At 47.1% G+C, this 20595-nt stretch overlaps 1 protein-coding gene across 1 annotated transcript in view; it reads left to right on the top strand.

Moving 5' to 3' along the window:
- Positions 1 to 8411: 8411 nt before the first annotated feature.
- Positions 8412 to 20595, top strand: part of Ror2 (receptor tyrosine kinase like orphan receptor 2) — a 36296-nt gene continuing 24112 nt past the window's right edge. The window contains exon 1 of the mRNA XM_029547371.1: positions 8412 to 8511. Within this exon, the coding sequence (XP_029403231.1) occupies positions 8412 to 8511 (100 nt within the window). The remainder of the gene's footprint in view (positions 8512 to 20595) is intronic.

The following is a 20595-nucleotide window of genomic DNA, read 5'->3' as shown; positions in this document are numbered from 1 at the left end:
TTGATTTTCAGCCTTCTTGGTATTATTATTTTTTTTAATATCTTTCTCCACCTTTAATTAAAATTTCCCAGAGATTGGAAGGGGGAAGTTGACGACGACGATTCTCATTTTCAAAAGATTTTTCAGTGAAAACCCAATGAGGAGACACGAGTGGGCAGTAGCCAGCCTACATTCTGTTGTGCTTTTCCCGATGACTCTGGAGCGGAAACCCACGGCACAAAACAGCAGGCCCCAGAGCCCGTGTCCCTGTGATGGGTGGAGTCACACCTTCCTCGATCATTAGGTGAGGCATGTCTGGCCAGTCCCCTTGCCTCTAACTGCCAGAAACCAGAGTGTCAAGAAGAGAGAAAGTTCATGAAAGGCCCCAATTCAGCAGCTCTTGGGGCCTCTCTCCCCTCAGCCAAATACTTGCTGGGCCCCTGACAGTAGGCTTTTGTTGGGGGCTCAGGGATGTGAGAGGCAGAAGGTAGGAAAAAAAAAAACGTTATAAAAACAAAATTCAAGGGATTTGGGCTAGTGTGTGGACTTGTTGGGAGTTCAGTATGTTTGCTGTAGAAGCAGGGCCAAAGCCAACGCCAAGAGGACAAGAGACCTGGTTATCTGTCTTCAGGTGGCTGAGTTTCGGATCATATTTCTAAAGCGGGGTTAAGAAACCTTTTAAGGAATATAGGACCAGAGGCTAATATTTATCCAACTTAGAGTTAGGCATAACGAAAATAAAACATTACAAACTGTTAAGACCCTCACCAGTTAGATACTGACAGCTCCCTACCAGTGCTGTGTGGGCTCCCAGCTGGCAGTGAAATCTCAGGGTGTCACACTTAATAAGTGTTCCTGGAAACATGGTCCCCAGCCACCCACCTTCCCAAGACTTTGGACCTTGTTCATTTGAGATCTTAACTCTTGCATTCCCAGCTCTGTGCACATTTTTGGATGGTTACGTTTGTTGTTGTTGAAATAGTATCACTTTGCCACAGGTCACGGGGCTGAATTTCCACACAAGTTAGCTCATCATAGGACCTATCCTAGTTCTCTTAAGAGGCTTGCTGGCGCACAGTCTCTCTACAGATTCCTTTCTCGAATCTTGGAAATTACCTCTTATAAACCCCTTCGCTAATTAAACAGAGCCAGCTTTGAAATGGGAGCGATCTCTGCAGGCAGCCTCTAATTACATCACAGAGGGCGCACTGACTCAGGTCACCAGGTGAGGAGATTCCTAGATGAAAAGCGGGACAACAAAACGCGCTGAAAAGAAACACAAACAAAATCTGGACCTGCACCATGAATCCAAGTCCAAGGGTATAGGTTGAACTTCATTAGCAAATTCCTGCCTCGTTTGTCTTTGCTCTTAATGAGAGCTAGAGGCAAGGAGGAAAAAGGAGCCTGAGAATCTCTCATCGGTGCTGTCAATCAAAGTGCCATGGGAGAGGCCACATTGAATGAAGGCTTGCTAAAGACTGCTGCTCTACTGGAAGGCAGTGTTCATTTATTCAAACTTCACACACTGCACTCCCCTGTGTGAAACAACACGCTCGCTACAGGTGTCCTCTGTGATGGCAGGGTTCCTTCTCCCTTCGGTCATTGTAGAGATAGTAATTTGTACCGCCCCCAATACAAAGGACATTCACTGCTAATGTGTCCCCCAAATATGCCACAGTCTCCTGCCTGAAAACTGCTGCCACCAAGCCAGAGGCAGGCAGGGTGGGGTCTGGCTAAAACCCTCAACAGTTCCCTGAATGATTTGTTTCACCGTTTTTGTTGGAGTGTCCTGTAATTAGTAATATATAAACCCATACGTCTGGGCCATGTCCTGCTTTCAGGGCTCACATCCTTAGATTCGTTTCCAGGAATGCTACCACAGAGAAGGTAAGATGTTGGGAGCCAGGATGCTCCAGACAGCTCTCTTGACCTGTGAGGATGGAATGATGAGGAAGTTTGTAGCAAATTTCAGGTAGTACCCTCATGTTCCACACACCCGTCCCTCCCAGCCCACAGATCATTGGCATTTGTCACAAAATATGGATATGTTGTTTGGTTGGGTTTGGGGCTTCTTTTGAGCCAGGGTCACATTATACAAATTAGTCTGGCCTAGAACTCCCAGCAGCCTTTCCTCAGCCTCCAAAGTTCTGGCATGCCAGACATGCGTCACAGTGCCTGACTTACATGTGACTCATTAGAAAAATGGCGTGTGTGTGTGTGTGTGTGTGTGTGTGTGTGTGTGTCCCTGTACGTGAGTCTGCACAGATGAGTACAGGTGCCCTCAGAAGCTAGAAGAGGGTGTTGGATTCTCTGTGTGCCTATATGTGTGTGTGTGTGTGTGTGTGTGTGTGTGTGCGTGCATGTGCCAGTATGTACACGCGTATATGCACCACATGTGTTTACAATGCTTGAGGAAGCCATTAAAAGGTGCTGGATCCCCTGGAGCTAGAATTGCATACAGTTGTGAGGAGTTGTGAGGTACCATGTTGGTGCTGGGAATTGAGCCCAGATCTAGACAAACGAGTGCTTTGCTCCACTCAGCATATGTCTAGTTCCAAAGGATGAAAGTTCTCAGCTGAGGTGTGGAGACATATGGACAACAGCATCCCCTGGCCTGGATTTCTGTACTGAATACAAAGATGAGCACCAATGCTCATCCCTTACCATCTCCAAAACCAATGCAGTGTGGCCAACTGGACCAGGATTCGGCCACCATGCACTCTTCCTCCCTGGTGGACTGGACTTCCAAATGGAGCTAAAAGTGAGCCTTACGTTGCTCTCCTTTGGTATTTATTCCCAACGATGAGTGGAATGATGAATATATCACCCTTCCAGCCATGTCTAACCAAGTAACAGGACACAGGCCACCAGCCATGTCCACTCAAGTAACAGGGGCACAGGCCACCAGCCGTGTTCACCCAAGTAACAGGACACAGGCTACCAGCCATGTTCACTCAAGTAACAGGGGCACAGGCCACCAGCCGTGTTCACCCAAGTAACAGGACACAGGCCACCATTCATGTCACTCATATGACAGGGCACAGGTCATGTTCCACAACCTTGCCAGCTGGCTGGGGACAGAATCCTGGAACAGCACAGACTCGCATTACTTTTGATGCAAAGACTGAAAAGTCGCTCTTATACAGATCGCCCTTATCTGAGGTGGATATCTTCCAAGACCCCCCCAAGGAATGCCTGAAACCACAGATGATATCAAGGCTCTTTTGTAGAGAGTGTTTGTTCCCATGTACAGACCTGTGAAAATGTTCAGTTTATAAACTAGGTACGGGGAGAGGTTAATGCTAGCAACTGGTAATAAGGTGGGCAGCTGTAGCGATCACAGTAGTGTGGTAGAATCGTGCATAGAGTCTCTTGCATGTTATCTTATCCCTACGATAGTAACTCATCTGGTGCTAATATGACGTGGTCCCTTGTCTACATGGTAAGATATGGTGAGGGAATGGGAAGGCACTGTGACTTAGCATGTTCCAGAGGCAGCCAGTATGGTGACTGATCCTTCCATAACCAAGTGACAGCAGGGACACACTGACTCGGGAATGCTTTCTTTCTGATAGTGCAAGAACGCTGGTCACAGCTGCTCATGATTTAAAATGTATGAGAGGTTCCAGTGGACAATGTTTGTGTGATAGTTTTATAACTTGTTGACTCTAGGTGACCTGGACTGCAGAACTCAACATTGAAAAGAAAGGGAGACTGCTATACTCAGGGCGGGCATGTGGGAGCATTTACTGGCACAAGGACTGTGGCCAACTGCCAGCTAAACTGGGCCAGCAGAAGTGATAATGTGAGCCGTTGTGTTAGGAGTTGACAGAACGCGACTGGGCTGCGAGCAGAGACTGTCTGTTATGTGGCCGTGAGGTGGAGGGGGTGGGGAGGAAGAGTGACAGGTGACATTTGTTCTCTGAGTCACAGCTGCTAGGCACCCCTAGCCTCCTGTCTGGTCAGTTTCCCACCTCTTCTGCAGCAGGAGTGTGGCTGTGTTTAGACTCCACCACAGGGGCATGTCTGCCATCAGTCTCACCCACCTTTCACCAGCGATCTCGGTCACTGTGAGACCATGTCAGCTTGCATTTTTCTATCCTGGAGCCTTCTGGGGTGTCATCCACATGCACTCCACCACACCGTTTGTGTGTGGACAATTTTGACACACCAGCTGAGCCATCATTTGCACACACAACCGTGCAGAACAGGGGGCCTTTCTCTCTTTTCTTTTCTTTTCTTTTCTTTTCTTTTCTTTTCTTTTCTTTTCTTTTCTTTTCTTTTTTCTTTTCTTTTTAAAGATGTAATTAATTAATTAATTAATGTGAGTATGATGTTGCTGTACAGATGGCTGTTGAGTCTTCCTGTGGTTGTTGGGAATTGAATTTTTAGGACCTCTGCTCGCTCCGGTGGTCCCACTCGTTCAGTCCCCGCATGCTCTGTCCCAAAGATTTATTTATTATTATACATAAGTACACTGTAGCTGACTTCAGATGCATCAGAAGAGGGCATCAGATCACAGGGTGGTTGTGAGCCACCATGTGGTTGCTGGGATTTGAACTCAGGACCTTCAGGAGAGCAGTCAATGCCTTACCCACTGAGCCGTCTCACCAGCCCCCTTTTCCCTTTCTTTTCCATTTTACTTCTGGAGGCTATAACTGTGTTTGTATGTAGTATCCCATGTAGGGAATGTATAGAGGGGGCTTAGCAGTGATGCTTGCCGGGGTCAGGGGAAGCTGGGATGAGGGTGTCTGATAATGGGATCAATGTTTCTCCGTGGCGGTGATGTGGGGTGGGTGATGGATAGTGTCGAATTTGATCATGATTATGGTTTCTTTTGAAAAAGCTACTAAACGCTACCAATAAAATACATCACATTTTATTGTATATGACATATCTTAGTTGGAAAGAATCACCTGGTATGTATTCACTCTAGAAAAAATAATTAAAGCTATTCAGAGTAGCAACAATATTGGGTTTGGGTATGGAGGTAGAGTCTGGGTGGTTTGTGTGTGTGTGTTCATTCAAGGTTTACTTCATATTACACCTAGCCATTTTTTAAGGCCAAGAAAGGTCCTGTTGGGCCCTGATTACATTTCTCCTATCATCTAGTTCACCTCTGTCCCTATCCCATTTTTCTTATCAGTTTCAGGAAGCCATAGTGCCCTGAACCAGTCCAGTTCTGCTGAAATGAATGCTGTCATTAGGAGGACCCCAGGGTCTGAATATCTTGAAATACTGGCTACTTGTAGCTGCAGAGGAAACAGAATCCCTGAACCCTCTCCCATTCAAGTCCCAGGGCTGTGTGTGTGTGTGTGTGTGTGTGTGTGTAGGGGAGTGTCTGTATCAGCATACCAGATCACTCACCTAGTTCTCTAATCATAGCGTATCATGTCGATGATACGTTAGTTTACTTAGAAGTCCTTGTTGACTTAGCACACGAAGTCAGAAGGAACAAGAGTCAAACCCCAATGTACGGCAGAAAACACTCCCTGTGAGATGCCACCCTTGAGTGTCAAGCGTGACTTTGCTCTCACGTGCCAGCCACCACTCTGCAGGTGGCATCCACTCCGGAACACATCTCTGCCTCCCCATCCAAAGTTAACCAAGAGGAAGCTGGGCTTCCCCACTGGCGGCATGGGGCACCTGGGCACAAGGCTGTCGTTTTGGTTCAGGGTGGATACTTATTTGACTGCTTCACACCGTTTGTGGACTTCTGGGCAGCCAGTGACTTTTATGCTTCTCTCATTGTGTGTGTACACAGCACCAGTGTGTTTGATTCCACGCGGCCTCTCTATGCCTACACGGTGCTGAGTGACAACCTGAGGAGCGTGCCAGTTTGAAACATCAAGCTGAAGTGCCTTTCTCAGGCAGACGTTTGTTAGCAGCCTCGCATATCTCCTGCCTTGCCTTTTTGAAAAATTGTGTCTGTGCTAATGCATTACCTGTTGCCTTACGTGGAAACCAGTGACCAAACCTTGACCATCCACCTTAATGCTTATGAAGGGGTCTCTCACTGGCCTGGAACTCCCCAAATAGACAAAGGTGGGTGGCCAGCGAGCCCCAGGGACCTGCTGTCCCTGTTACTCTAGCACTGAGATTATAAGTATTCTGTTTATTCAATAGGCAAAGTAGCCACAGGATATTGGCTTCTGGGAATGCATTTTTTTTTTTAAGTGTGGATTATGCGGATTGAGTTCTGCTGAATTGATAAAGTGCCCCATCTTGGCTTTCATGACAACTTCTTCCCTAACTCAGCACTTGCTGGCCTCCAGCTGTTCTGAGATCAGGGTGCCTGCCGTTGGTCCAGAGAGGTCCATCTGATTGCCCCGGGGATATGTAGGGCTCGGGAGAGGTTTAAAGAATTAAAACATTAGTTTCCAACTGATATTTTATGAAGAGTGGTGTGGGTGAGTTTAACCAGGAAGGGTGGGAAAACAGAGTTAGAAAATGAGAGCGGTCAGACTCAAGTCTGCCATGCAGGTGGGGAGGAGACAGGCCAGGGGCACCACAGTTGGACATGGATTTTGGGATCCCTGTGGTGTGGAGGCCACCGTGCAAACAGAGATACTTGAACAAGCTTAGAACCAGCTTAGAGACCCGTGCCTTCAAGAGTAAGTGAGCTGAAGAACCTGGTCCCTGGGTATGCCTTAAAAATCACAGCTGGATCTTTAGTTCACCAGGCAAGACTTCCTTTGAGGAAGTCTCTGAAGTGAGGCTGTTTGGGTAATTCTTGGCTCCCATATGAACCAGAAGTCACCCGATACTGAATTATAAACTTTGATATTTTAATAGTTTGTTGTTGTTGTGGTTGTTGTTGTTGCTGGGATAAAACACCATGGCTAAACGCATCTCATGGAAGAATGAGTTTATTTGGGCTCATGGTTCCAGAAGGAGAGTCTATAATGGCAGGGAGGCGGGGTACAGGAGGCGTGGCAACAGGCTGCTAGAGCAGGAAGCCAAGCAATCACATCTTTCACCACCAACATGAAGCGTATAAAGCAATCTGGAAATGGAACAAGGCTCTGAAAGCCTGTCTGTTCCCCGTGGCATACTTCAGACATACTTCCTTGAGCTAGGCTGCCTCCCAAAGGTTCTGTGACCCTTCCTAAACAGCAGCGCCTGCTGGAGACCAAGCATTCCAAGCATCACGGGGAGGTGGGGAGGTGCACATCTTGAATTGTAAGTGAAAGGAGCGGTCTTTACCATTCGGATGACAGTGCCCTGTAGGGTTGGCAATGTTCAGGGTCATGCTGACATCGATTTTCTTCTCCCTCAACCGAAACTGTGTCTCTACCAAATACTGCCCCCCCCCCATTTCTGTCACACCAGAACCTGCCACCCACCATTCTTCCTTGTCTCTGTGACTCTAGCAACTCTAGGGACCTCAGATGAGGGCAGTCACACTGGGTTCGCTGTTTTGTGCCCAGCCTGTCCAACTTACAACAGTGTCCTCAAGAATCACAGCATAAATAGCAAGTGTCGTGCTCCCCCTATTTAGATGGGTATGTTGGCCAGTCTTTTGGTGTTTTAAATCCAGGTCTGAGTGGGAGGTGCAGGTCACCCCAAACTTCATCATGCGTTACCCTCAGCCAGCAGGAGCCTGTTGAACCCTGGGCCCTGGGTGAAGGCTGGAAGAAAATGTGATAGGTTAGGTAGCTGTTGGGAATTGGGAGGTGGGTATGTGAGAGCTTCTTGTGGCTTCCTGGTTTGGTAGTGCACCTGCCCCTCCCTCAACTGAGTGACAGTGAGCCCCTTACTATCCATATATGGAGATGTGCCCAAATCCACGCTTGTTTTCCCTGTTCCAATGCAGTGGGTGGCTATTCCCACTGGCATGTTCTGTGCTCTCTGGGTAGATGGCTGTTCTATCAGAGGTAGTATTCAACTGTCCTTGTAAAGAACACATTTCGGTCATTTACGGCTGTAAGACTGTCACATCAGGTCTGGGGACATGGGGGATGAGTTACTTAAGAAAGTTCTAATTCCCAGAGCCTGATGTGGTGACACACACCAGTCCTCCTACCTGGAAAGTAGAGGCAGGAGGATCAGTTCAAGGTTGTCTTTGGTTACATACTGAGTTTGAGGCCAGCCTGGGATGTATGAGGGAGACAAAAGGTGTGTGGGGGTGGGGGTGGGGTGGGCGGTGGGCGGTGGGGATGTTCTGCATTTTTCTCTTAATGATCTAGAACTTCCATCCATCTTAGCTCAGAATCCTTCATTTTAGTAACCAGTCCTCTCCTTTCTTTGTCTTTCATTTTCTCTTGTTCCCTCTCCTGTCCCTCTCCTGCCTGGTGACATGGAGGGCTTCTTTCCCAAGTGCTACTGGTCTGTGCTGCTTTGGGGATAAGGCCATAGAATCTTCTAAGGAACTTGCTGATGCTGGGCAAGCTTGCTCTCACAGCCTCTGCCGCGGTGGAAAGCCACATCTCATGTGTGTGCTCTTGCTTCCAGGTGAAGTGGAGGATTCAGAGGCCATCGACACCTTGGGACAACTTGATGGACCGGACAGCCCGCTTCCTACTCTGAAAGGTAAGATAGAAAAACAGCTGCTGCTGTGGTCACTACAGAGAATCACAGGGTGGCTGCTTCGCCCTTGTCCCTGGGGGGCTGGACCTGCCCGATCAAGCAGATGATGGGGGTTCCCTAGTCTGTGGCTGGTCCATTGCTGGACAGGTGAGATCCGTACATGAAGTCTTTTTTCTACCCCCAGGAAAGACTTTGGGAGTTGATGAGGCTTATTGGAATCCAGCAGAGAAGCTGTGGGCAATGCAGCCGGCTGGGGAGGACTTTAAGGACCTTGTGCTCAGAGGGCCTGAGCAAAGCCTTGGCGGCCGGCCTTGCATCTTGGCCCTTTGTTAAACAGCTGCTAACAACCATCTCTCCCCCATATTTAGTCCTCTTAATGAAATAGTCATGTGGTGGTGTCTCAGAGGATGGCACTGCTCTGTGCTGTCATCTGAAGGAGCATTCTGTGTCTCCTTGTGGTGGCTTCTGGGTGTCCTGGAAGTTTTCTGTCGGCACCTTGCTCACCTACCATATCTCATCGGCGTTATACGTGTACCTTATTGACAGAACAAGGGAGACCAAACGGTCTACTTCCTTGGAGAAGTAATACCTTCTTTTCGGAAATACAACCCCCCCCCCCCCCAATTATTGCCATCAATATACTTGTTGATGTGGGCCATCTTCTGGAACATTCTTCATTCTCTAGGACTGTTTTCTAACTGGGCAAGCAAGAAAAGGTTTGATTAGAGGTCTCACGTAGAGAAGCTTAGGGAATGAGCTGTGAGCCTCATTTGTAGGGCGTGTAGTGCTTAGCATTTCTGCTGATACCGTCTTCCATCTGGTTCGCATCCAGTAGCCAGGCAGAAGCTCGAACCTGCCAGACGGAGCGTTTATTAACACAGCATGTCCTGCAACACCAGACAGATGCCTGGGGAATGGCAGGACAGGTGGTGCCACCTGTCCTCCATCTGTCCTCGGCAAGCATGGAGGGCCATGCAGAGGACCGGTTTCAGCATCAGAATAATTCACCATCACACTTTAACAGTGAAGCTGCCCCATCAAAGAGGGTGAGGGCACTGGCAGGAGCCTTGTGGCCACGAGCTAGGACCACTCCTTGATGCCAGGCCCTTTCCACTCAGGGTGGGAGCAAAATTGAATAAAATCCATGCAGATCCATCGATATTCAGAGCTATTGCCGACTATCGCCGTGAGACCTGTTATGGAGGAACAAGGAGACCAGACGTGATGGATACAAGCTATGATGTTCAGCTGCAGGTTCTTTTGTGTGTGAGTGTGTTGGGCATAGTGTTCACTTGTGTGTGCACTCTTGTGTGCAGTTGCTCATGGAGGCTGGAGGTCAGTCTCAGCTCCTCTGTGACTTTCCATTTTGATTTTTGACAAGGTCCTGTGGATCCTGGAGGTCGCCAGCGTGGCTAGGCGAGCCTCAGAGGTGGGCTCTCGCCACTTCTCTATAGCAGGGATTACAGCTGTGTACTTTGTGTTTGGGTTCTGGGGAGAGAAATTAGGTCCTTCTGCTTTACCAGCTGAGCATCTCCCCACTTCCACCTCCAAGAACTAGTCTACACTACAGAATGTGTAGACTGATTGTTAGTTTCTGACCCTGTCATAGGCTAGTGCGACACTCCCCAGAAGGTCAGGCCCTAGAGATCAGGCCAACTCTTAAGAGTTGCCTGACTTATCTGTGTGGATATGACTTGGGCCCTGCTGCTGCCCACCAGTAGGTGATTCTTGACAAGGAACATTGAGGGAAGTCTCTGGTGGACAGAACTGTCCCCAGAACAATGGAATTTCAATTGGGTGGAGTGACCATAGCCCCCATCTTTCTGCTGTTACCTCAGGAGACATAGACCCCAGTACTTCGTCTTTGCCGGGGTCCACTCTGAGTGTTTCTGTGTCACGCACAGGCGCCTTGTCTGCGTGGGCAGAAAACACCTTGGATTGGGTTCGTACTGAAGAGCTAAACTTCCTAAAATAGAGATGAGCTGCAAGAAAGAATATCATTTATTAATTACACGCGGGAGAATCCAACCCTCTCCCGCATGTCGCATTGTCTCTCAATGTCGCATTGTCTCAATCTATGTCTCAATATGCATGCGCGGGTCCGGTCCTCAGCGGAGCTGTGTCCAGAAGGCGGGTCCAAACGAGTAGGCGGTGACGATTGGTCTGGGTGACGAGTGGGCGTTGACAGTGGGCGGTCTGAGGACGCTGTATTCCGGCTGATCCGGGGAGCAACTCTTAGCGCTATCTGTAAGGGGCGCAATACAATGCTTAGAGGGAGTTTCCAGTGGAGGCGGGTGAGACCCAACACCACTCCACACAGCAATAGGCTGTTCATGTCTGTCTGTCCCAGTGCATGTGTGCCTGTCCATTTAAGAGGAGGTGGGTGTCAACTGTTTGTAGGTCTGTTATCCCCCCATATTCCTTCTTCTTCATCTTCAGATCTTCAGGCCCTATGCTGAGGGACCCAATATGTGGAAAGCTGAGTGAAGCTTGTAACAGAGCTTCTCTTACTGGGACATAGCCTATCGTGGCAGATCGTGGCAGAGATACAATCTCTGAGTTCTGGACATTCAAAATCCAGATGCTAGCAGGGGTGGCTCCTCCTGAGGCATAGAGGTGCCTCTGCCCGTTGCCTCCCTGAACTTTGGGAGTTGCAGGTGGCCTTTGGCATCCCTTGGCACTTCTTATCTTGGGGTAACATTGTTCCGGCTTCTGACACTTTTCCTGTATGCGTTTGTCCATATTCACACCTGCTTAGCAGGACCCTGGCCATTGCTTGTGAGCCCACTCTATTTGTCCTAAGTTGAAAGGATACACAATGATCCCGAGTCAGAGAAGACCCCACCCACCGTTACCTGGAGTCAGAACTCAGCGTTAAGATTTGGGGAATGGACTCAGGCTATAGTTAAGATGAAGAGTGTTTCCCCAGCATTCACTGAGTCCTGAGTTCGAGCTCCAGGGCTGCATAAATTGGACAGGGGGTTCCATACCTGTAATCCCAGCATTTGGGAGGTAGAGGCAAGAGGAGCAGAAATTCAAGGCCATTCTTAGCTACATATGTGATTCACAGGAACATCAGCCTGCATTAGGGACTCACTCTTCTGTGTAAAACACACACACACACACACACACACACACACTGAGTGAAGTAAAACACCAGCCGAACACAATTGAGTGGCCTCTTTCTCTCAGGTTCGTGTGTGTGTGTGTGTGTGTGTGTGTGTGTGTGTGTGTGTGAAAGAGGAGAGAGAGAGCCTGCTTACATGTTTTCGCGTGCTCGGATTGCAAGCACACGCCTCCACACCTCCTACTAGGGGGGTTGGCTGGAACTCGCCTCTTGCTTTCAGAGCAAGCACTTCCCTGACAAAGCTCTCTCACCCCCCACCCCCCATCATCTGCCTTCTTATTTTCCCCAGGGTTTCTCATCCCCTCCTCTTCCCTCCATTTCCAGCTGTGGCTCTGTGCACTCTGCACAGGGAAGCCTGAACCCAGGCCCCTGCTCTGGCCTCCGGCTGGTTTATTGACCTGTAAATATTTTCCTCTGAAGCAGGCAGCTTTACCTCCCTCCTGCGACCCTCAGGGTCTCCTTTTCACTTGCCCCCTCCAGGAAATTGTCTGTTTTGTTTCCCACTGACCGAAACCCCATGACCTTGTGACCCCAGGCCCAGAAAGCTTTCTTTATTTCCTTTCCTACACCAGGTTGCCCTGATCAGGAAGACAGTTGGGGGAGGTGGCGGGGGTGGGGGGGTGGAGGTCCTAAGTCATTTGACAACACAGGTGACCCGTCTGGGTACTTGATTGGGTTATAAAAATCATTAATCATTGATCTGTGTGCAATTGGGCAGATGGGCGCCATTTTCTGGCAATGGGAGACTCCTTTAGCCTCTGGGATCTCTTAATGTCTTGCCTCAGCCCCTGCATAGAGCTGACCAGGCCACTGCAGAGATCAAGGTTTGCATGGGCAGTTAAGGTTGTCTCATGCAGAAGGGGAATTCATATGGATGAATTGAAGTGGGGAATTTCTGTTCCTATCCGTGCCATCGAAGGCCTGTGCCAGCCAGGTCTTCAATGAAATCCCCCAATCTGTGCTGCCTGGGTACTTATATAACCTGATCCGTTGTCTAGAGAGGTTTGAGGCTGCTCAAAGGAATGTCTGAGAGCTAACGGAGAGCTTAGAAAGTGATCCGTGCGAGCCTTATATTTCGCTGAGAGGGTAACTGGCCGGCTGCAGATTCAACCCCGAGGGGGAGGGGTTTGGTGCACAGTCTCCAGGGAACTTGCTTTCAGGTTTGGCCTCAGGAGAATCAATGATGGAGAGAATGGTGTGCCAAGCTAACTTGGCAGCTCTCTCGGGTCAGTGATACGCACGTGCTTGGTAAAAATATTAGGTAACGATGTAAATGCTTTGGCAAACATACAAGCAAAATGGAGCAATGCCCAGGAGCCAGAAAGAGAAAGGAAGGGATTAAAAGGAACAGCCCTGGTATGCCAGGACAGAGGCTGTTCTAAGCAGCCTCTACATTTGCAGCCTTGGAGAACAATCCAACCTTCCTGGTTCCTCATGTTCAAGAGTCCCATGAAAGGGAATTGAATTCTAGGCACCCGTTGAAGAGTGGGGTGGCCCTGTGGCCATGCTGCAGACTTGATAAGTCTGGATTTCAGAACAGACACCAGTAGGATGTAGGGGTCCTGGCCAAAGAGCAGCTAGAAATGTCTAAGGCAAAACATTTGGAGTGGAACAACTGCAGAAAGTAGACACCATGGAGGAGAGCGCCCAGGGTTAGAAGATCCAGACAGAGAATAAGTGTTCAGTGTTTCCTTCTGGTACTAGGAACTGGATAGCACACGTTTCCTTTTGGGGAGAAGTGATGGGCCAGGATAAAAATCAAGTGAGCTTTTAATAAAATAAAGGAATGTCCATGTGTCTTAGTTAGGATTTTACTGCTGTGAACAGACACCATGACCAAGGCAACTCTTATAAAAACATTTAATTGGGGCTGGCTTACAGGTTCAGAGGTTCAGTCCTTTGTCATCAAGGTGGGAGCATGGCAGCATCCAGGCAGGCATGGTTGCAGGAGGAGCTGAGAGTTCTACATCTTCATCAGAAGGCTCCTAGGAGAATACTGACTTCCAGGCAGCTAGGATGAGGGTCTTAAAGCCCACCCCCCACAGTGACACACCTACTCCAACAAGGCCACACCTCCTAATAGTGCCACTCCCTGGATCAAGCACATTCAAACCATGACATTCCACTCCTTGGCCCCTGTAGACTTGTTTAAACACATGCCTATGGGACCCATACCTAGCCATAGCAAAAAGTACCTTTAGCGCAACTTCCAAAGTCCCCATTGTCTATAGCAACATCAACAATGTTAAAAGTCCAACGTTTAAAGTCTCTTCTGAGATCTATCCAATCACTTAACTGTAATCCCCAAATCAAGACAGGAACCAGCTGGACAGACTCCAAACTCTGCATCGCCATGTCTAATGTCAAAACAGTTTTCAGATCTCCAACTTCTTTTTGATCTTTGTTGACTACAGCAAACTTCTTTTCCTGGGCTGGTTCCACTCCCTGTTGGTAGCAGCATTCCTCAGGAGATATCCTATGGCTCTGGCATCTCAAAAATCTTGGAGTCTCCACGGCAACTTCAGTGTTACAGCTTCTTGTTTCAGTGTCAGGGATCTACACATGATATCCTGGCCTTGTCCAAAGGGCTGGCGTTACTTTTCCAGCTCTGCCCTCTGTGGTACTCTAAACTCAGGTTGATCCAATCTGTTGCTGCTGCTGCTGCTGCTGTTCTTGGTGATCATCCCTTGGAACTGGCATCTCCAATACACTGAGGTCTTCTGCTGCAACTACGCTTCACCAGTAGCCTCTCATCGGCTCTCTTCATGGTGCCAAGCCTCAACTTCTTTTCAAGATCCCTTCAGTCTTGGGTTGTCAACTAGAACTGAGGCTGTACCTTCACCCATGACCTTCCATGACTTCTTATAGTTGCAAGCCTCAGCTGTTCTTCATGACCCCCTCATGCCTTCACAACCAGTACCACCTGAGTGATTCTTACACATTACCAAGCCCAGCTGCATTATGAGGTACAGCCTTGGCTATCTCTGAAACACAGCTTCTTTGTGCTCTCAGAAAACACTTCCCTGAAGATTTCACCTCAGTGGTGTTGGTCTCTTCTTAATCACTGCTAATTTCTTAGCTTTAGCTAATCAGCAGCAATTGTCCCAGTAGTTCCTTCTGTTTTTCACTCTGTAGCCAGAGCTCCCTTATTCTATTACCAGCTTTCTGTTTTCCAACTCCCTCACTGCCTAAGCTTGGTTTTCCTGGAACTTGTTCTGTAGACTGATCTTGAACTCAGAGAGCTGCATGGCTCTGTCTCCTGTCTTGCTGGGATTAAAGGTGTGTACCACCATGCCTGGATTTAAGCGTTTCTTCACCCAGTACCTGTTTTGTTTGTTTTGTTTTGTTTTGTTTGTTTGTTTTTCCCCAGGTTAGCCTTGAACTCAAGAGATCTGTTTGGCTTTGTCTTCTGGGATTGAAGGTATATACCACCATGCCTGGATCTAAATTTACCTGGATGGGATCTGACCCCCAAATCCCTTGATCTGTTATCGCCTAGAACAGCTCCATTTCACTTCCTGGTGCCCTTTTAATACTTGAACCATATATTTTATATTTTTCCTTTCTAAGCCTGCTGTGCTTGCTCAAAATGGTCTTTGCGAGACTTAACCGGAGAACGAAGTCTCTCTTGGACTTTTTTGAGATTTCCTTTGTCAATGCAATTAATATAAGTCTCTTTCCCTTAGCCTCAGGCAGACTCTTCAGACAATGGCAAAAAGCAGCCACATTCTTCACCAAAATACTACAAAAACAGTCTCTAGGCCACATACTGAAATTCTTCTCCACTGAACCCTCTTGGACCAGGTCTGCACAGTTCAAATGAATCTTAGCAATAAAGCCTTCCTATTCATACTAGATAGCCCCTTAAGCCCCATTGAAAGCATTCCATTGCTTTCCAAATTCAAAGTCCTAAAATCCACATTCTTCCAGACAAAAGCATATCAGGCCTATCATAGCAATACCTAGTACCAATTCTGTCTTAGTTAGGGTTTTACTGTTGTGAACAGACACCATGACCAAGGCAACTCTTATAAGGACAACATTTAATTGGGGCTGACTTACAGGTTCAGAGGTTCAGTTCATTATCATCAAGGCAGGAGTGTGGCAACATCCAGGCAAGCATGGTACAGGAGGAGCTGAGAGTTCTACATCTTCATCTGAAGGCTGCTAGGAGAATATTGACCTTCAGGCAGCTAGGATGAGGGTCTTAAAGCCCATGCCCACAGTGACACACCTCTAACAAGGCCACACCTCCTGATAGTGCCACTCCCTGGGCCAAGCATATTCAACTCATGACACCATGTCAGGCCTTTTAAGTCTTCTTCCAACTATGGATGCTGTTACACTGCTTCAATTTCCTCAAGAGTTTCAAATTCTAATATCAAGCCAGAAAACAAACCCTTAGGTTCTATAACACTGAGGCATTGTGGGCAAGCCTCTCACTCAAAGCTAAGAGCTGATGCTCTGGGGAAGCCAAGGAGCCAAGAAGGACCTGGTTCAGGTTGGGGAACATCTGAGAAGGTGTCCAAGCAGACTTGAGCTGGTACCCACTGGGAATCAGAGTCCTATGGCCAGGATTTTATGGGAAATCCAAAGCCAAAGAATTAGGATGATACATAGCACCATCTTACTGAGGAATAAGTTATTCCTATCCTATCCTCAAGCTACTTCCAAAGAAATCCTACAATGAAAAATTATAAAGCACACTCACAGAGCTCTGCACAGGATGAGTGGATGGCCAGTACACAGTGAAGCCAGGGGACTTGTTCTTTATAGGAAAGAATGAAAACCACCAGAAGAACAAGTGGTGGATTCAAAAGGGAACCAAGCAGACCTTATAGAACCAACACCTACGAATTGAGAAACTGGATAGACAGGTTAAAGAACAGTTTAGACTGTGTAGAAACAACCTCAGAGAGCCGTAGGAGGAACACCTACACTGAATATCCCAAATGAGAAATGGAGGGGAGGAATGAAGACAGGACTTAAGCACTGATAGGAAATCTTACTACATTGACAAATATATGAGTTTTTAGGCTTGAGGAAAGGAGCTAAGGTCTGAAGAGGCTAACATAGAAGTAATTGTGTGGTTGTAAGAGCAGATGCTTAGGATGGCAAAGACAGGGGGACAACAAACAATGGGAATTGACAGCATTGCCAACAGTTTCTAGTAGAGGTGAAAGACAGCATCACTGCTTCACTAGAGTACTATACCCAGCTAAACTACTCGGCCAGGTCAAAGTATCATGTACGTTTGCAGTAAGAATAACTATACAACCTCACCCAAAGCGCAAATGTGATTCTGGCTGAGTTGAGCTGAACATAAGAGGAAGAAAAGTGGCAGGGAGTGGCTCTGAGGAAAGAGTTTATAACTTGGCTGAGGTCAAGGAACCCTGGCAATAAAAAGCAACACTAGTGATCACAACTGATTGAAACCAGAGTGTGATTTAGAATTGAGAGGCAGGGACTCCTTTCGTGAGCAAGATCTAGGAGGGAGAAGGGTTTATAGTCCAGCATTTAAAGGTTCTTGTGTTTAGAAAGCTTTGTCAGATGAAGCATGATACTGACTAAAAGTAGTTTAATTACGAAACTATAACTGTCAAACTAGTTATGAGCAGAAGTAGAGAGTCATTAATGATTCATTTTAAAATAAAGCAAAAAGAATTAATAGGCAAAATGAAAACATTAAAACTCATTTAAAATTCATATATCAAAGCATTCATAAGCTTGTGTATAAAATTATATACAATTTATAAGGTTCATAAAGAGTAAAATATCATAAAAATGGTAAACTATTAGGCAGGGGAAAGTAGAGATGTTTTAACCAGCATTTTGAGGCACCTTTTATAGATTAGAAGCTGTTCTAGACAAATGCACTCCACAGTAAGGAATGAAGGATACAGTAAACTTGAGGGTTGATGACCCTAGCTACAGGGATTCTAGTAGTTAAATGAAGTCAAGAGAACTGCTGATAGCTGTTTGACAGAGAATTGGTGAGCAAATCCCTCACGGAAACAACGGATAAACATAGCAAAATCACCGACGTCAAGCAGGCAAGATTGATTTAGTGAGCACACACCAACTTCTGTGATGACAGAGAAAACATCACCACCGAACACATGTAGACTATCTACAAGAACCCAATCCAGATTGGGCTGCAGAATGAATCTCATTGGCCTCAAAGGATCATCATCATCATGTAAAAGATACTGTTTTAAAGAAAGAATATTTGTTGTCTCTGGGATTTTTTTTTTTGTCCCACCCCCACTCCATGTTGGTACTGGAAACTGAATCTGGAACCTCTGGAAGAGCTGCCAGTGCTCTGAGCAGTTCTCAAGCAAGGTTTTTAAATATCTTAAATTACATTTTGTTAATTTATTTATTTTGTGTGTGTGTGTGTGCGCGCACGCACGCGCCATAGGTCCTAGAAATCAAAGTCAGGTCATCAGGGTTGGTGGCAAGTACCTTTATCCCCTAAGCCATCTTCCTAAGTCCCTAAAGCTTATTTTTCTTTTAGAAAACAAATGCAATAACCAAAACAACAAAAACCGGTAAAACTAATGTGCATCTTTAGGGTTGGGCTGGTAAGATGGTTCCTTGGGTAATGATGCCTGCAGCCAAGCCAGAAGTCATTAATGTGATCCCTGGGACCCACATGAGGGGAAGAGGAAAGGACTCACTCCTTCGTTTTCTTCTGATGTTCATCCACATACATGTGGTGGTATGTGTGCACATGCACACATACACCCAAATAAATTAGCAACTGTAAAGAGGCACACCTTTAATAACTCATGGGTAAAAGAAAAAAAAATCTTAAAATGAATTACAAGCCACTTGGGTTTGACCACATATAGGAAGATTAAAGTGATTTATTGTGTGGCTAATGAGCTTGAAGGGAAATTTCATGTTTTATACCTCGGTTCTTAATAGAGGAGGGATTAACTGTGGAAGTCAGTGGGAGTGGGGAGGACAGAAGGAAGATGAATAGGCAATTTCAAAACGATGCTTGGTGTCCAAGAAACATTCTGGAAGATGCTGGTGCTCACAGAGACCTCTGAAACCACTGGTGGCATACAGCAGCATGGCACTTCGTCACATGCATATGATCGATAAAACTTTAAGATTCCCCCAGGATCAAATGTTGTCACAGTTGTGGTAGGAGCGCTGAAATATTTATAGGAGGCACATCTGCAGAGACTTGGACCAACAACAGCTTCCAGGCCTTCGTCCCTCTACATCCAGCAGGTACGCTCGAGGTCCTCTTGAGCACACGCAGGGCCATCTGTGAATGCAGATGGTTCAGTAAACCTGTCGAAGCCCAAATGTGAAAACAGCTCACTGCTCCTCCACTGGGAAATGAGTAATTGAGCTGCGATGTATTTATATAGTGGACTATTACACAGTAATTAAAGAACAGTACCAACATAAACCAGTTTGAGTGAAAGCAGGCAACGAGAGAAGGTGACTGTCAAGAGAAAGTTCCTGAAAGCATAGAGTAATACAAACTGCAATGATGGATGGTCATTCCTTGGAGGGAGAAATAGGGGGACCAGAGACTTTCGATTGTACCCCAGACCGCTTAACTGTTCTAGGCCAAGTATGCCAGCTGTCAAGTTTTTATGTTGTTTGTGGGGATATGTCTAGCCTTGATTTCTGTGTGCTGCAGTATTTTAGCTTTTATTGGTCTTTAATCCACCAGACAAATGGACAAAGCAAATAGTAGAAAAGTCAGGAGAGGGACTTGAGTTCACAACAGAAGGCTCTATCGTCAGTGAAGCTGGTAGCTACGTAAGATCCAAGACAACAGCCCAGAAGCTATTGAGCACAGGATGACACAAAAACGTCTCCAGGGAAATGTGAATGCTGTACACAAGGATGGCACCCTCACGAGTTGTGATGCCCTGATTTCCGTATCCTGTGACTGCATCTCCTTGCACGGATGAAGGATCAGAGATGGGGAGATCACCCTGGATTTACAGATGGCCCCTGTGTAACCCAGAGCCATTACAACAGAGGGGCGGAAGGATCAGAGTCTAGAGTAGGAGACACTGTGTAGACAGAGGAGCCTTGAGCCAAGGAGTAGGGTGGTCCCTGGTGAATAGCCAAGGCAAACAGATTCAAAGTCAGACCCTCGGGCCTGAACCAGCCCCGCCGACACCCTGACCTCTATCTCTGTGCTGCTCATGTGTGAGCAGTGACAAACTTGTGTTGTTTTATGCCATGATGTTCAGGCCATTTGTTAAGACTGATAGTAGGATGTTCATGCATTTCATGGTGTCCTATAGTTTTCCCACGAGCCTTTTAACTGTGGGGACAAGACACAACAGGAATAAAAGTGACGTGCCTGTCTAAGGAAGATTCCAGATGGGCGAGTGATCTTCCTGAAAAATAAAATGCGCAGATCTATGTGAAGAAAATTGTAACTCTCTTCTGTGTAGATGAGGTCTACAGTAGGCACCTGGGCAGCCCTGCTTCAAGTGCCATCTGGAACTCAGCCTTGACCTGCACCCACCACAGGCCTTTCCGTACCAGAGCCCTGTTTCTGAGGAACTGAATAAGGTGATTCAGAATTTAATCAAAGGGAGAAAGGGCTCTCAAAGCAGCGTCTGCCACTCTCTGTGTCAACCTGTGCATGACTCCTCGTAATGTAACAGATTTGCAAGGATATTGCAGTGGGCACTGGGAAGGTGGAAGGGTGGGTGTGACAGAGGTCCTTTTGCAGAGAGAAGGCAGCAGCCAGTGAACATCTTCCAAGGAGTGACACTGTGGCCTAGTTAGTATCGTGAGTTTTGTTAGAGATCTTCGTCCACAGTCACGCATGGCAGTGTGTAGTTGTAATCTTAACACTCTAGTTTGAGACAGGAGGATGTGGAGTTCCGGCCCAGCCTGAGCTACATGAGACCCTGTCTTTAAACAACAACAACACCCCAAAAGGCTTCAGACATGTCTTAGTCAGGGTT

Source organism: Mus pahari, chromosome 16, assembly GCF_900095145.1.
Source record: "Mus pahari chromosome 16, PAHARI_EIJ_v1.1, whole genome shotgun sequence".
In the NCBI taxonomy this organism is placed as follows: Eukaryota; Metazoa; Chordata; class Mammalia; order Rodentia; family Muridae; genus Mus; species Mus pahari.
The sequence above is the reverse complement of the archived record's forward strand: the minus strand, read 5'-3'. Positions and strand labels throughout refer to the sequence as shown.